The following is an 18,935-nucleotide window of genomic DNA, read 5'->3' on the forward strand; positions in this document are numbered from 1 at the left end:
TTCCACCCTATGCCTGACTATCTCATTTTTGTCATATGAATATCTTTCATCCTAACTGAGAAATCATCTAATTGAAGAAACAGTCAAAATACCCCTTACAAAAGTCCTGAAAAGATGAATATGAGAATACAACTCACCGACAGACCCCAGCTAACAAATGGGCCATAAAGGGCACTAGAACACACCAATAAATCTTAAGATTTTTCATAGTTGTTGCACTGGCAACTTTCTCGGCCAAGTGTTATGTTTTGTGTTGTCTTCATCCTCTCTCTGTAAAATAAGGGACAGACTAGTCACTTCTTGCAGATATAAATACTGACGGGGTAATTTTTAGTGACGCTCAATCTAGAATTGTTCATATCAAATATTCCTTTAAAAGCTGACAAACAGTAGCAGTTTGACAAAATCACAAGGCCCATCTTCAAATATCAATAACAAGAATAGGTTTTAAGGAAACTGACTTTTACCATATCATACAAGTCTGTATTTAGCAATGCTTTTCATTTTAAACACCTTGTTTCAAAGCACAATTACAGTATAGTAACTAACAATCAGTACCTTTTTATGCACACAAGAAACCAGGTTACTCTGAAATCGGGCTAAACAGCAGATGTTTGTACACACTGTGGCACCTGGGTTACCGTGTATAGATAAAGTCCTTCTGGTTGTCAGCTTCACCACTTTATTTTTTAGACCGCAAGAGCAAAACGTCCTTATTGCAAAAATATGTTTGTAGTTCAAAAGTTAAGTGAAAACTGTACATCACTGGATGTAATGTACAATTTAGCTAACTGTTTTGAGAATCCCAGTTAAACAACCTTTTTTTTGTTCCCTTCAGCCTTATAGCAATTGTGTCCTCAGATACACTACTGCCTCGCCTGAATATCACGTTCTGCTATATGGTGACCACACCGCTGATCGCTGGAGCCATCACAATACCATTTTATGGTTTATTTTTACTGTTGTGACAATATTGCACAGTGCTTAGAAACTGAAAGCTAAAAACCAGCCTCTTTCTAACTTAATACAAGTGTAAAATGGCTACTTTTACTTTAAGAGTAATCCATCACTGTGGGCACCTTTGTATCTCTTACAATTGTCAGGTGTCTGAGCCAATTTGAGATTCTAGGACAGAGGACCATCCCATCCAATTGCTGGCAAAAATGCCCCCTGCCTTGCAGCAATAATAGTCACTGAAAAGTCTTTATGGCATTTTAAGAACAGCGTCTCTCACTCAAAAAACCACTAAAAAAATATAAATCTGTGCACTTAGACTAATGATATCTGAGTTTTTAGGAAACAATGTGTTTACTTCTTTAAAGTAACCTGACAGCAGCTTTCTTATTTCCTTGATGTATACAAACACACCCTGTCTTCTTCAGAGTGTTAGTGAAGACCTCAAAAAAGAAAAAGTGCTAAGGCATAAAATGTGAATTCAAAAGCAATCATTTTTGGTTCTCAGCTCATAAACCCTGCTGTTGATGGGTAGGGCAGTAAAAGTCAGGTGGATGAAGGTAAAGAACAGATCTGACTGATTCTTAGTCGTGCTTGCGGTCACAGCAGCAACCACTACCATTGAGGAGTTGACCTCCAGTGAGCGATATGCAAAGTATAAACAGCATTACAATAATCACAACACCAAATGAGAAATCCAGTACTTGAGGAACAATTAGTTTTCCAACTATTACTTCATTGATAAATAGAAAACAACTGAAGGTAAATAGAAAAATTTAGCCCTTTACAGGGTCAGCTGCTGGCACACAAAGTCTTGGCACATGCCTGGGACCTCCAAAGTTAATCTGTGGAGAGTTTTATGCAAACAACTGACACGTTAGCTTTTTTCCTGTGCCAAACCAAACAGCCATACCAAGCATATGTCAGGATCATTAAAAGATGAGCTGTAGAAAAGCTCGTGCTCCTCTAAATACATGTGTACCTTTGTCCGCCAATTTTTACTGTGTGTGTTTTTAAGTCTGTTTTGCCAGCATGTTTATGTGTGTCCACAAATAGGCCCACTGGTACAGCTTGCCCCAGTCATGGTAAAGTGTTATTCGCTATCTGTCCCTCTTAGTCCCTGGAGAGGCTGTGTGCCCTCCTTAAGCCCTTCAGCAGTGTCTCTAGGCATCCACAACATGAAGCTTACACTGCTGCTACACTCTCCTTTTGTCTTTGACTTTCAGTCTTCTGGGGGAAAATTATATTCTAATTTTGTAGCCACGTCTATAAAATTGGGTCCAATTTTAGCAAAGCCCGCTTGATTTTACTATTTTGATTAAGACGTCAATGACTGGATGAACTTTTTGCTCAGTAATCTTTATTGCGCTACAGTTTAATGAAATCACATTTCACAGAGATTTATGATATGACTGACAAAGTAACTTACAACTATCAAGTTTGTATTATGTGTTCTTTTTTGCACAATGTAATTATGCAGAATGTCTCAGAATAATTTACACATGCCTGTATCTTAAATATAAGAGCTATTTAAAGTGGTTGGGATTTGTGGTTTTTCTCTGCAGGTCTTGTACTGTGAATATTCAGTAGGAAACATGCTTTTATAAACCTTACACAAATTGATTAAGTGTTCCACATATAGAAAAAAAAAAGAATACAGTTAACATTTAGACCTACAATAGAGTAAGTTATATATTTAATTCCAGCACTGCATTTTTTTCTTCTGTTGCATTTGTAAGAGAGAGATCCACGACTGACAAAACAAATGTGGGTGGGTTTTATTTCTCAGTGATGATTAATGATTTCCATCTCAACCTTGAATACAGTTTGAGGTTATAGCTTTCAACCTCCCACAGGCACAATACTGTATCCACCCTAAAACTCTCTTTAACCATTCATCTGTTCTGTAATCTTGTTTCTTCATCACCTTGCCACGGTGGACTTTCCCAAAAACTTGCAAACCTTGTAAACAAAATTATGATCCACCACCTTGAGTGTATTTTTGCAACATTTTTTTTAAACAGATCCATAAATTATGAGTACATAACACATTTTGGACCACTGTTAAGTAATAATTATTGTCATTATCAGTTTTTCCTGATGAACATTTTCTTGATTACCCTAAATACTCGTGGTCGGGGCTTTTAACAGAAGGGGAAACTAGTCCTTCATTTGTGACAGGCCTATGCTAAAAGACAGGCCTTCATTTCTAATGTCACACATGACATACAGTGTACCAAACACAAAAAAAAAATCTTATCTTAAAATATTATGCAAAAAAAAATTGGCAGAATAGCATCCATAAAGTTATTTAGTATTGATGTCTTTGCCCTATATGTTTAATTAGCACAGTTGATGTTTTTTGTACTTTTATTACAGGGGTGTACCAAACCATTTGGGTACAGGTTTCATTGCTTATGTGTACCAACTTATTTAACGGTAGTTGATAGAAGACTTGTTTAGTGTGCTTTCTCTGAGTTGTCACACATGCTGTGGGATGAACACGAGAGTAATAAACACACAGCACTAGTTTAGCCAAACGTCTGGGTACAAAAACTCATAGCAAAGCAAATGAGAAGGCAGAGCAAAGGAAACGGTCCTTTATTATTGAGCTCCCCGCGTTAGGGAAAACTTTGGCTTCTCTGAGAAATCCAACAACAAATAAAGACGTAAATGGTGTGCCGACATTGTTCAGTGGTATTCAGGTATGTTACTGGCAAACATCAAACTGCCAAACTAATTTCAAACATTACAATAACAGTATTTGTAGCAGCAGATCTAAAGCCTTGCCTACCGAACAGCATTTCATATTTTGCCTTACTGTGACTGTCTGGCTGTGACATATGCTACTTCTATCAGTTCAACACTGCTAAACACACCACAATCACATTCACATCAGCAACTGTCATACAACAGTTATTAGTAACTGGCCAACAGCCATCTTTTCCTCACAAGAGCATTCATTAGTATCACCAGCTGTCTTCATCACATCAGTTAGAAGTTTTCTCAATACTTGCTTGACAAACCATTAATTGCTTATAGGAAAATTACCGCAATTTCTGATATGGCAGCTAAATGTTTGTAGTGAGGTAACAGGGGAAAACTGAAGCAGTAAAGAAAAACAAAACAAAGAAAAACACACCACTTGCTGAAAATGTACTTCCCCAATCCCTGTTTTAATCCCGTCTTCTACATCTCTACCATTTTCTGCTATGCAACATCAACCCCTCCTCATTTTCTTCCCTTATACCATATGACAAGTTGGCTATCATGAAACACGCTGCATAGGCATCAGCAACTTCTGGCCAAGCTGTTGTTAGTCAGTGCAGCCACACAATAAATGTAACTCTTTAAGATTGGGCAATGATGTTCTGTACATAAAAATAAAACCATTGCTGTAGGTCACACTGAATTTAGAAAAACTCTCTGATTCAGCCATAAACACACTGGTTATCTGACATTTTTGGATACAACAGATTACAGATCCCCAAAAGCCATTTGTTAGATTACTTACAGTAGATTTTAAAAAAAATAACAAAAACGTACTCTATTTTACTGTATATCAGCAGTGAGGGGGAGGAGAAAATGACAAAAGATCAAAGCATAATAAACCAAAGGCAACATAAACATCTTTTTGATTTGAGTAATTAAGCTTTAATATTCTCCAACCCCACCTACGTATCTCTGCCACTTTTCTCTCCTCTGTGTCTTCTCCTCCCAGCGTCCTCCCCAGCTATTTGCTGCTTATTAGAGAATCTCTCTGTCAACCTTGTCCCATCTAATTCTCACCCAATTACAATCTAAATGAACCACAGGACTGCTTAACTTGCTTTGCTTCTACCCGTTGTTTAATTTGTGACGGTAACAAACTGTGATTAGGACTCCACAAAAGGTTCATAAATTAGGCAGTCAAAGCTGAATTAATCACCATTCCCTGGAAAGATAAATGGGCAATATTCAATTTTTCCATATGGATCCCACTGACAGCAGTAATACACTCTGAAAAGAACACTCAGTGACAATGACTACATATTTTACTGACTGACATTTTGACCAGGGATGGTTTGCACATCACCATTCACTAAAATTTCATTTATTCAGAATTTCTGTCTGAGATAGCTTTAAAGCCTCATATGCAAGGTTTGCACTAAAGCAATTTTCACTAGTAGCATCTGCGTTCCTAAGGTAAAACTGGGCCAATTTGATTAATGTCATCATCTCAATGTGAGAAGCGTACATGACACAATAAAGGGTTTGCCAAAGGGAGAAGAGTATGAATGGAAATAAGAAAAAGAAAAAAATGAAAGGAGAGTGACATGAGGCAGAGTAAAAGACACGAGACATAAGAAGGAGAAAGAAAACAGAAGGTAAAGTGATGGATAATGAAAAACTAAAAGTGGGAGAAGCAACCAGCCAATTGAATGAAAATAGACACTGCTACACTGATCTTCATCCAAGGAAAAAGGCAGCAAAACAAGGAAATGAAATGCAATTGCCTAATTTTGACAGTGATCTAGTTTAGCATACAAACAGGCAGTGGATAATTAATCTCAAGAGGGAAATCAGCATACACTAAGGGAGAAAAAAGCGCTTCTAAAAAGGCTTAAATGGCAGGACAGACATTACAACTCAACTCTTTCCTACTGGGGACTTTACCATTCCCTTACTTTAGCACTATATGCATTAAGAAAGAGCTCTACACAAAAAAACCAAGGAAAACTTTAGAAATGCTGGTCTGATCATTGTTACGGTGCCAAAACCTGTATATATAAAGAAATGCCTTCCTTTTCCACAGCTGAAGATGGCATCTATTCACCTTAATAGGCTGGTAACATTTGATAAAGATATGTGGCCAGATACTGGTATTGTACAGGATCATTTTCCAGTTTTAAACACATTATCAGTTTGTTCTATCATAGAAAGAAACACAAAGAAAAGAAAACACTAAAATTATAACACTCAACATGCAGGGACACACACACACACACACACACCCCCTCTACCTATTGCACATTAACACACTATAATGTCCTGCAGATTCATATAGTATAGAATCCACCTATATTATTCAGCTACAGCCAGTTTAACCAATTGCTTAATATTGCTGATGAGTAAAAAAAGAAATGCTGAATCTTCTCAGTTTCAAACAGAGGCTACATATCTGCAAGGACGTACGTAGCCTTCTGTTAGGAGAACCTGTCTACATGACATCACACAGCAATGCGACAGCATATTAATTTCTTTAGATTCGTGTTGGTAGAATAGTTACAATTACAACATACAAAACCGTGTGACTACAGTAAACAGAATAGTGGCTTTACCATAGGGAAAGAAAAAATAAAAAAAAGAAGAGCGATTTGCCATCTAAAGATTAGACACTTCCCCCCCCCCCCCCCCCCACCCAACCATTTTAGAATTAAGAGAATGTGTAGAGGTGGAATCGATCAGCAGAACCAGAAACAGAACTTATCAAATTCAAATGATACACAACCCTAAATCATAGGCATGAGATCAGTTACTTGTTTCTCACAAGTTCAATCACTCGTTTGACACTTCTGATCCAAAAGTCACAAAAAAAGTGGCTGTTGTTCCTGATGCCCCTAACACAACCACCACACACGTCATCAACAAAGAATTCAGCCACATGTCCTGTTATCACCTTGCCCATTGTAATGACTCACTCTAAGGAATGACTCACATCACTGAGCAGGAAGTGATCCAGTGAACAAAATAAATGAAGATGGTAACAGCCTCTTGCCACAGAAAAACAGGCCTGGGATACTGCTGGTCTGAATACCTGCTATGGTGTTTGCAAAGAACTTTGATGGTGACAGAACATCTCTGGGGACCTGGAAGCATTTGAACCCTAATTATTGTTGTTCAACAGTCATTATTATGAATGTTTGTACATATCACAGAAAACCACAAACACAGGGAGAATTTTAACACCAAGAACAAAATAATTTCAGCCTCCAGTTCACTATCAGGCAGCAATACTCTGCACAAATACAGGACATAACTGCAACTTGGAGACAATAGAAATTACAAGGGGAAGTATTATGTAAATCCAAATTTCCAGTCTACAATATTGTTTTTGCTTCAACCTAACTTCATGGTATTCATTTTTCAGCATCAACATCTAAGGAGAGGTAGAAAAAAATAAAATAAATAAAAGGTTGAAAATTGAATCTTTAAGAAAATCTACTTCCAAAATGTTTTATTCTTTTCTATACTCACTGCATATCATAAGTAACAGCTGAAACAACCTACCAACAGCCACAACTCATAACCAGTAAATGCAGCACTCTGCGCCGGATAAAAATGAGAAGCTGCTACCTTTGTTTAGTAGGCTACACTGACATTTTAGATATTGGCATAATGCACTAAACTTGACACTATCAGTGTCAGAATCCAGTCACCGGCTCCCAAGTTATTTATTCACACTTACAAACTCCTATGCGGCAAAAAGCTGTACTATTGACGGAGACAGTGAAGGTCAGAAGCTGCAACACCAAGAAGTTTGTGACTTGGTTTCTTTGTCACCATTTACTCATCTTGTGAGGATATTTTCCTTTGCTACTTTTCCTCACAAACAGCCTGTTTACATTTTCCTCATTGTGGTCCACCAGGTTAGCTACATATTGTCACTTTGATCTAATGGGATGAAGATTCAGATGCAGAATATTGATTGAAAAATGGTTGTCAGTTTATCATTGTTAAAGAGAATTGTTTTCCAATAATTGGTTAGTTTTTAGAATCGACCAGCTCTACTATGACCCTACATATGTTAATAAAAAAATGAATTAACAAATATCCAGAAGCAAACAGAAACAGATGTGATGTAATAGATGTTAATAAATTATGAAAAAAAATAAATCCTCTGAGTCATGTTTAGAACCAATAGAAGCAAGCACAGAAAACAGCATTTTCCACTGGAGATGAAGAGAACACATAATGGGCCTAATGCTTACAGAGAAAGTCTGTTGTCAAATAGGAAGCAATCAGCCCTGGAAATATTGCTGTTACAATAATTTGCACACAAACCACTCAATTTCACTGTCACGCACTACAAAACAGAAAAACACACAAATTACGAGCCTAAGAAAAACTTAGGTGAATGCCTAGGCCTCAGAATACAGCTGAACTGGTGCCAATACAGCTATGTGACGACACCTTTACCAACACCAAAGCCAGACACTCAAACCAATATAAAACAACTGAATTACTGTGATGGCCAACAAAAAAAGACCAGTGGTGGTTGCCAGAAATGAAATACGATATGATCATATTTAATACTACTGAAATTAAGTTTCAGCACCACCTGTAGTGAGCGTTGATATATATGAAACTCCATTAAAATAGAATTAAAAACAAAGAAAAATAAGACTACTCTAGACTGTGGTCTGCAGCACAGCCAATTTTTATAAGTACATGGTCAAAAACAGATGGGCATTAATAACGAAATGCACATGAATGTCAAATATTCAATCAAATGTTTAATTGAATCCCAGTGTATTCCAAATTCCAAAAAAAGCAAAACGGCAAGGTTCTAAGTGTAGTTTATCTGTCAGGGCTCCTGTAAGACAAACATTAATTTGAGGCTACTACTATACTGCACAGCTACTCTGCACTGGGTGGTTAGAGTAGTAGTACTAGTATTCATCTCTACTAAACTACTGAACTATCAGGTAGGCCAGGTCATATCCAGCTCCTCCATTGACACTGAAGCGATAATAAAGATCAAGTCGCTCCAGCCAAAACAAAAAAAAACAAAACATGGAAGCTACCTGTTTATAGTGTGTCCTAAATTTAACCAGGTGATCAATAAAGTAGTTATACTGGGGGAGAAAAGCTGACTTACACCATCTATACAGAAGGTGCTGTGTGAGCAGCCTGTTGGCACTTCCAGTGTCCTGCCCTGTGTCTACAACATACAGAGTTTTGGAAATGAATGATCTTACCTTAAACGTCTGAGCTATCACAGAGTTAAAACAGCCTGCAGTATGAGGCCTAAGCCAGATAAGCACACGTGACTCATTTCTGACTGAATATATTTTGCCAACTTGCATGCAGGCTGTCACCAGGATTGAGTGATTTCAAGTGCTTTTATTTTTGTCTGTTATGTTCAGGGAGAATGGCAGGACATGGGTTAATTTTGCAATAATAATGGAAATCTTCCTTTTTTAAAACTGCACAACCAATTCCTCACAGATTGTGTCAAATGCAGCAGAACAGAAAAACTAATGCCTGTCTGTCCCACATCTGTTTGGTAGATTATCTATTGGCATCCACCAGCAACTGAAACGCTGTCAAATCTCTAATGTTTTCCAACTCCTCCTCTGAGGACAAGAGCGATAAATGTGATGCAGTAACAAGTGGGATTCTTTCAGATTGTCACAGTTCTATCATAAGAAGTCTCCCCCATAACAGGCTACATGGTCAATTTGATGAGAGCTTTTTAGATCTAAATTACTTCCAAGCAGCATTTGCCAGCAATCAGAAAAGCAACATGTGCACCAGAATAACAGCAGAAGAAAAAGATTTTATCATGGAGCACAACATGGCATATTTTGAAAAATGCTGTTTGCTTTAAACACAGTAAATGTACTCACATTGATCGATGTTCCCGTCTGCTTTCCCCTTCTCCTGCAAGCACAGAGCACACACAAAAGTGGTTATTACAGGCTTGAAGCACTGAGACAAAGGACAAAAACAGCCTTTTCTGCAGCTTTCTGCAGGCCATTCGTTAGCGTGCCTTTTCCTCTTTTCTGGGAAAAGAGGAGAGAAAACAAAAGGTGAACAAGGAATTGAAAAAGAAAAAGAGAAACATGGAGGGACAGAGATTGTAGGGTGCATGACACCAAAGAAACAAGAAGACCTTTACAGATGAGAATCTCGGTTATTTCAATCACTCCAATTTCAAATACACTTGCCCCCAGCCTAAAAAAACTGCACCTTAATAAAGCAGATTGGGTAGAATAAACCAATAGGCTAGTTCTATCTGTGTGTAGGATATAAACATGCCTTTGCAGTTTTCAAGTAACTGATCAAAATTACATTTTTTTTCTTTCAAAATAGTGTCCTCGTTAATTTATGTTCAGATGATGAAACAAGACAAATGTGTCCAGCTATGAGGTGCAACATTGTAAACTTTTGAAGCTAAATAAAGACAAACTTTCTGTATTAAAAAGATCAAATATAGCAAATATCGATATCAGACTAATACTTTCAGTATCCATTAAAAATGATTCAAAGTGTAACAAATTAAAGAAATAAAGGAGCAATGTTACAAATGCCAGGAAATACTGGTGTGGAATAATGGCTTAAACAATCACTGAAGAGTGACGGGAGCAGATAAGAAATAAAACATATCTTGGACCATCTGACTAGAAAAATAGCATAAAAATTAAGACAAAATGTGGAAAACCACAGGAGATATCGTAAAGTTTAAAAAAATAACAGGAACATGAATTCATGATGACTTGAATACAAAAGTTTCTTTAGTGAAAGCTTTGGATGGTCAGACACAACAGCTGCAAATTAAAATTCATTGCAAGTCACTGAACATCAAGTTGTATTTGTGTTTACTGTATCCCTGTGAGCTACTGATCACTAGTGCTGGTTAAGCACCAGGTAAGTCACTCTACATAAATGCACTGTATCTGAAGTAAAAATGCAATGTACACGGGAAAACAAAGGATCGACATGTTGTTTAAAAATAGAGCGGAAGCCAGTCTTCCGATGCACCACTGCTTCTGAAGAAGCCAATATGTGGCAGCAATTGAAGTGTTGTGACATTTTGCATTTTTGTCCCTCAGTGTGGATGTCACCGGTAATGAGGCTCAGTGATAAAACGTGTGTGTCTGCAAGGCCCTCTTGGCTTCCCAGGAGACAGAGAGCCTCACAAGAAACACAGCAGTTTTAGTGCCACTTGTCACTGCCTCCTCCTTTGTCTCTCTGTGTCTATCCATCTCGCGTTCTGCCATCTGTCCATCTTAATTGCAGACGTGCTTCTTCATGATGGCAGGATAAAATTGAGTGTACTCATCAGCACTGACTTCCATCATCTCAAGTGCTGCTGTTTGATCAATTGATTAGGGAATCGACTCAACCGCAGAGGTGAAAGAAACACTATGGGCTTCTTTCTAAAAATACTTTCTTCTTTAACAAGACTCCCCAGGGTTCATTTTGTCACTTCTCCATACATTCAGCTACAGGGAAATTTTATGGTGTTATTCAGACAGTTTTGTAGTGGATGTATTATACTGTCAGTTACAGTGGGTAAAGAAATGTAAACAACTAATAGTAAAATTAAAACTGGTTTTAATTACCATTTATTACATACTTATTTCTACCAGATTTCCTCTCCGTGATAGTCTCGGATCAGATTGGGAAGGGGGGGGGGGGGGGGGGTCTCCCCATTCTAGTTTTTTTTGTCTTACCCAGCATTTAATAATATGATTTAAGTTTACAAGAACAGTTGGGATACTAAGAGATATCAGACTTCTGGTACAAATATATAATTATTTTATTTTTAATTATTTTAAGGACAGGTTAAGATATTTAGAAATCTTGTCAACTTGCTTTAAACAAAACTATTTTGACACAACATGCAACCAGGGGGTTGAGGGAAATAATGTCTTACAGCCTTCAAGCAGTTGGGTTAAATGCACTAAATGGAAAATGTGCCAGCTCTGATGGTTAAATCTACTGTATGTACACTAATTACATAAACTGGCAGCTACCACAGGAGGCAGGGCAGAGTGTGCATATTTGCTTGTAGTTCGTTCAACAGGTATGTCTGAATCTGGTGATCGAGCAGTAGCAATGTTGGTATGGTTAGCTAAATTTATACATCTCACAATTATCATAGCTACATTTTAATTATGTGCTGTTACATGACTTCAGTAGATAAATGCCAGTCAATCAGAAACAAATATGTTCTGTGGCTGTGGAACAACGTGGTAGTATATTAGTACTTCAACTGTGGTTTCACATACTAAAACACTTGTGTTACTGTGAGTGGAATTATAATAAAAATACCATCCAAATGTCATTGCATTGTAATGTTATTGATGTCACAGTCTGTTTCAAGTTTGCCTGCTTTATTGGGTTTTTGTGGAAGCAACAGAGTTTAAGTGTACACACTCAATAAGATTGTTATAGCCTCTTGAAAAAACTAGTCCAAACAAATCTCTGAGTGCTACATGCCTCCATCTTGGATGCCATTTAAACACCCACACAAAACAAGAATCTGACATTGCTGCAACAGAGACTGACATTTTGTGGGAATGCAATTTGAACAGCAGGGCAATTTAAGCCAAGCTGTGTCTGTTACGAAGCCTGCTTGAATATGCCTTTTCTTTGCTCTCTTATATGCGTTGCTATGCAGGCCCTCTTCATTCAAGGACCCATATGTTTATATGTGCCCACTTTCCCTCAATCCATGTCTCTCTGGCTCTGAAAGCCAGTCCACAACAAAACCCTCAGTAAGAATTAACTGTCTGTATGCAGTTTTGGTTGAAATATATCTGTTAAGCAACAGACAGTTATTCTTTTTTTTTTTTCATTGTAATATTTCTGATGTTCAGTGCAAATTGGTTGTTGTGTATAAATAAAGATGTTGAGGCTTATTACAAATATAAATGACTAATATATTGTCTGAAAAACAACTACAGTGTGAACCCTTAAGTGTAGCAGAATTTAACTAAAAGGAGACCTTAGTGTGCACTGTTACATGTGTTCAGGCATTTTATATATAATTTCTCATTACAAGTCAATTTGACAGAAACAAAATACACTGAGAGTTCTTCCGAACTTATAAATAAATTTAAAAAATAATAATCGAGTCGTCTTTAGAGAAGTGTTCATCCACATTGGTCACTGCCTGATGTCTTCAGAAAAAAAACAGCCTAAAACCAATTCATTGGTGCACCAGCATGAATCTTAATGAACGAAAAGAAGTCAAAAGACAAACAAAAATGAAAATGTATTTAAGTGGTTTATGCATAGGTTTGAGATAATGTAGATATAGAAGGATATCCTGACAAATTATTTTTTTCCCCTCCAGATCATAAACTGGAGTGGCTTCATATTCCAGTGACACTATAGGGATCTGTCCATCAGTTGCACTTGTTTCCCTAGTAAGAATAAATCACGCACTGTAAATGCAGGTTTAACAGAAGAAACCTAACTGATAGTTAAATATGAGCAATGATACGTCACAAAAATGTAACGTATCAATAAGTCAATTTCTTTATTATTTACCATCAAAGTTGAGAATATGACTTATGTCATGGCATGATTTCATAAAGACTTGCTAGTCAATTCACAATAGTTTGAGCCAATTTAAAAAAAGAGAAAAGAAAATAGAAAAGAGGGGGTGGGACTGTGCTGTCCAGTGCTATGGCCAGGTTCCCATTTGCAAAATAAAAAAGCAGAGGAAGATGGTAAATTAAAACATTTAAAACACATTTTTTTAAACAATGGCTGTGTTGTAAAGTAACTGGCCCACTTCTACCACGTCAGTCCATTGTCAATTTAATGTGCACTATAATATCCCCAATGCAGTGTCTATCTAAGAAGTGCATACAAAATGATTAATGCTCTGTGATTCGAGTAGCAGGTACTGCAAAAGAGTCGTTGCTGAAATCTAGCAGATACATCTGTTAAACAAAGTATCCCCCACCACTATAATTATAGTAGAGAATCATTGCTTCTCATAGTGGTACAGGGACAGTGCATTTGTTCTGTGTGACTGGAAATAGTTGTCAAAGCTGAAGAAAACCTATCAAAACGTTGAAAAAAAACCCTAAAAAAATAAAAAAAATACAAATTGTGTAGCAACCCTCTGGGGCCTGCAATGGAATAGAAAGTAAAGCTTTATGAGCACAAGTTATAATCAAAATGTAAATGTTATGGGTTAGCCCCACTACTCAAAAGTAAAATAGGAATCTGCAATTATAGAACAAAGGCTATTTTCATTATTTTTATTTTCATTGTTCCTGCAGTATTTCCTTTTTCCTAATCCATACCCGGACCAAATCAAATCATACAGTCACTGACAAACTCTCCACCAACACAGGAATCCAGAATCAAGACTGCCACTACATCAGCCACATTAACAGAACCATCTCTTAGTTAAAGTTAAGCCCGATCACAGAAGACACCTGAAATGCATACACTGCATAATGCACTGTATGCTGAAAAATACTGGTACAAGCAGTAAATCAGACAGACACTTCATTTAGATCAGAACAAAGAACGTCCCAACAGAGCTACATCTATCATTAAATACATTTTGGTATTTTGCCGTCAACTTTATCAGTATTATTGTGCTACTGTTCACCTTTGACACGCTGTGCAGACATGATTCAAGCAGTGTGACCCAAGTTTCCTGTCAATATTCGGGTCTGGCAAGACAATGGCAACTTTCCAGCTGTGCCAAGATTCATACTGTAATTGTAACCAAGCTGGATTTGTCAACACACTACAGCGACCTTGATTGCTCTGCTGGTATTTAAGACGGCCCTTAGGAAGTTGAGAAGAAGTTGACGAGCCACCTTCCGGACTTTCTTACTTTATTTCTCGCTCGTCTTTTGGAGTCTCTTACCCCCCTAAGATACTCTATTGTTCCTCTGTTTACATGATTTATATTGTTCTTTGGGGATTTTAGTCATAGAAAAAATAAAATTTGGCAGAACTCGATAATTCCCAAAGGCTTTCAGAATGCCTCTTGCATTATCATGTAAATTCACGGATTTGCTGGATTCACCCCAGGGTTGACTGAAAAAGCTGTGAATTGGCACCAGAATTTTAACTTTTAATTTTGGCCAGATAAACTGGGAGGGTGGAGGGGGTCTGGGTATTTGTTCTGTTTTTTTATGGGACAGAACTACCAGGTCAAAGTGACACTACAGCCAGCTGCCAACTTGGCAGAGCTCAAAGTGAGCCAGCCTTCCAACATCTACATGTGACCTGTATAGTTTAGAATCATAGTCCGTGTCTGTGCATATGTCCTATTGACAACCTATTAGGGCTTTATGTTCCTATTACACAGACATTGTTCATTTAAAATAGTCATAATACGCAAAAGGTAGGGCCTTTTTCCCCCCAGGGACTCTATTGAAATGCTTTTGTATGATTCCCAATTTTAGAAAGTGCTAATTTATCTTATATTGAATATGTAACAGGTCATTTGGTCAAGTGAGTGAAATAGTTTGTTCCAGGTGCTGTTTCTTTAAGATAACACAATAACACTATCCCACCAAGAGGCTGATTCACCAGTCTTCCTACTGCTGTACTTGTACTGCATGTAAATCCATAACCTGTCAATCTCTAGTGTCATCATGATAGCCGTAAACATGAAAGCTCGTTCAGCAGCACATTTCTGCCTAAATGGCCACGCTGTGCCTCTTAAACAGTCAAAATAAGACTTTGCTGTCTAGATACATCCATCTTTGGGTCCAAACTCAGACCCATCTCCATCACTGAATCGCTGTTGTAATTCTTGTCGGTTCACACTTTTGGCTCTTCTTCTGTGGTAATAAAACTTCCTGACTGTGTGACAGGATGCTAACAGGCTAAACAAGCAGGTGAACCACCCTGTCGTGTAGAATCTTTGGTTGACCTAAACATGCCACAGCCTGAATGAGAGAGTTTGAGCTTTCAGTGAGGGCAAAGGGAGACTGCTGTATAAGAGACGTGTGCAAGATGGTTAAAGCAATACAAAATAAGAGTAATAATTGCACAGGCTTAACAAAAAATACAGAAAATAGTACAGGTAAAGTCCCAGATTATAAGAACTATCAAGGGTAGAGTTCCCTCTAAAATCCTAAAGATACCCATGCATCAGGATACTTATTGGTCCTACTGTCAAAACACAACATATGAGAATGTTAATACATTATGTATCCAAAGTTTCTTACTACACTGTGGCTGATAAACCACCACTAATTCGATCCACTCAAAACAGCAGGTTACAACTATGCAAAGGCATTCTGCACGCACACTTGTAATGCTAAAACACAGAAAAGAAACACTGGCTTCTGTGCCTTTTCCAGGGACTCCCAAGAGCTTATTAGTGGCAGCTCAAACTTTCTTAGCTCTGAATACCAGCCATAGCAGGCATGCACATCCTGTCAGTCATTGTCCCTTAAGTCATCATGTCTCTCACTTGGTCATACGACTTAGCCACCAGGCCTGGACACACTCACACACATTTTTTTACTAAATTAAAGATCTATAAGCCTGTTAGTGTGCAGTGGAATCATGGCTATTAAAGATAAATACACTTTTGATTTGTTAGAAAAGTGTTAGCTGAGATATGATTGAAACAGATACACCCTCTGCTTGCTCACTTACATTCCACTTAGCTTTTATCTGGTAACATTTTACAACTGAATTACCTCAGTAATTCTTTTCTTTTTGAACGGCTAATACAAAAAGATACCAACTCAGTTAAGCACAGCCTTACATCTATCCAAACTAACTATCCAAGATAACTTTGTCTATTACCAACTGTACTAGTACCTGCCACCTTCGTCACTTTATGACCTTTTGTTCCCAATTTAATCAGTGGCAAACACATATTCAACATCAGTTTGCTGTTGAAGAATTAAATATGAAGACATAGTGAAGGTCTAGGCAGGGGACTATTGAATTCAATATAGTAACAGATTTTCTCTGTCTGCCGAATCAAACATTGTCCTTGTGATTTTCAACGAACAACTGTTAAACTATAATCCTGTCAATTTCCTCTTCTTTTCAAAAGTGAACAGAGAGACAGAGAAAAGTGAATGATAAGAGTGCCGGTTTCTGTATCACTCTGCAAGGTAACCAAGCAACCCTGTGCCCTTATTCTCGCACCTGCCTCGGAAATAAAGTAGTCCTTCATCACATATGAAGGTACAACTCCGATCTCTCAGGAATCGGCCAGCAATGGCTGCAGGGTTTCAATAAAATTGGCTATAGTAGCAAATACCTAAAGAGAATGGACGAGTCTGAAGTGTGTAGTATTGCATAGGGCTAATGTTCAAAAGCCTGGTGTCATTTGAGCATGTTTTAATAAAAGTTAAACAGTGGACTGCTATCCACAAAGGCACCAGGCTCTAATATAATCATTCTAAAACAGTTTACATCCCCTGCTGTCCTCAAATGGCCGCAGGGATTTAATGAATAGAAGAAGAAACGTTTTACATGCAGAAAGAACTACTCATTCTAACTACTAATGCATAAAGATTTACCTTGGCTCCTGCTTTAAACAACAAAAACTCCATATTTTATCCTGATTAAGACCGAGGAGCTGGTAGCTGCAAGGTTTTTCTATAATTTCTGAGAAAACACACCCAAAGTCAGGGGACTGATGCTGCACTAGAGACAGATGTGGTTCCAACACCCGTCTTCTTAAGACACATCATCTAACAAAATACCACCAACATACTTTTGCCGTCACATTTAAATCTAACTCCCACATGTTTGCACCTCTCCTCCCAACTGTGCACCTTGTGCTTGCAGTATAATACCATACTGACAGAAAAAACACATTTCAAAGCCAGGAAATTATCAAACTGTGAGGGTGCTGCAATGAAAATATGGCCTTAATAACTACTTTGTCAGTCAACCTAGCAACGTGGCACATCAGTGGGTACAAACGCTTCATGTTTTTGAAGTGATATGTTTTAAGTCTCCTTAAACTGTGTTTTGAATAGAAAAAAAATATACTAAAAGTAATGTTATGGGAATGTTTAAACTGTCAATAACGTAGCTAGGGACCCGTAGCCAATCTATGCACATAACGTTATCCCAGAGCAGTTACATGAAGGTAGTGTATTAACTAACTAGCTACATGTTAACACCTAATGGAGCTAGTGGATGAAGGCTAGCAGCTAACGCAGAGACGCACGTGCCACGCCCAAAACCAGGCTAGCAGCTAGCGCTAGGAGAAGCTAAGCGCTTGCCACGCCCAAAACGGCGACACCTGCTTTAAGGTTTGACATTTCCGTTGCTTTAACAATTCTAGCAAAAGTTTCTACAGAATTTATGAGCCTTTACAGAAATTTTACATTTTCAGCAACTTACCCAATGTGCTCTTTTGCTGTCAGCTAGTTAGTGAGTCGGGCGTTTGTGGGTGGAGACCCGTCGTTCGACCAGCGCATTTTCATCATGAAAACGGACTTTACTGATTGAATCCAACTCACATGTGTTGTGAGAAATACCCGAAGTCAAAACCTTTTTCATCACACCCTGACTTTTCTGTAAAAAACGCCACTTTAACGGACTGACAAATGACTCAACCAGTGGCGTTTAGAATCACTGAGCTTCGAACCACGCGGGGAAAAAACACCCAATCAGCAACTTCCAAGGCTTAAGTTGACTGACGTAACGGTGTCGACTTCAATCAACCAAACATAGCTGCACGTCCCAAATTGTTATTAATAAAGATAAAAAAAAAAAAAACATGTTGCTGCACGTCTCTACCTGTGTGATTTATTGACAGCTTTATGTCACCGAGTCGATTTTGAACTCACACCGAATTGCAGCCAATAGCAGTTACAGAAATTTTGTTATGCCGCTCTAAATATTATTATAATAACATATAGTATTAATTATATTTTACCATTTAAATCTAGTGAATTTCCAACAGTGAAAGTCAGTGAAATATGCATTATATGATAAATTTTCTCGTCTATAACTTTTTAAACTAATTTGCCTTTATGTTCTGGAAACATTTGGCACCTCATTCACTTAAATCATATTTGAGCCACTTCCTGCTGTCAGCCTTAAATTTGATGCAGTCTTTATAACCATGCTGAGGAATAGGCTCTCTGAATTTCACTTTAAATGTTTTGTGTTTATTAGGAAAAAGCCCAGGTGGGAAAAAGACTTTTTTACCTTGAAGTAAGAGCAATAAAATAACTATTATTGCTTCACGATAATAGTTATTTTAATGATGGATTCACTTGCTTGGGACTGGTTACTTG

The 18,935-nt window shown here is 37.7% G+C and overlaps 1 protein-coding gene across 1 annotated transcript in view; it reads right to left on the reverse strand.

Annotated features, from left to right (window-relative positions):
* fstl4 (follistatin-like 4) overlaps positions 1–18,935 on the reverse strand; it is a 186,505-nt gene that overhangs the window by 149,973 nt on the left and 17,597 nt on the right. The window contains exon 3 of the mRNA XM_067492346.1: positions 9,567–9,600. Within this exon, the coding sequence (XP_067348447.1) occupies positions 9,567–9,600 (34 nt within the window). The remainder of the gene's footprint in view (positions 1–9,566; positions 9,601–18,935) is intronic.

This window comes from Channa argus, chromosome 22 (genome assembly GCF_033026475.1).
Source record: "Channa argus isolate prfri chromosome 22, Channa argus male v1.0, whole genome shotgun sequence".
Taxonomy (NCBI): Eukaryota; Metazoa; Chordata; class Actinopteri; order Anabantiformes; family Channidae; genus Channa; species Channa argus.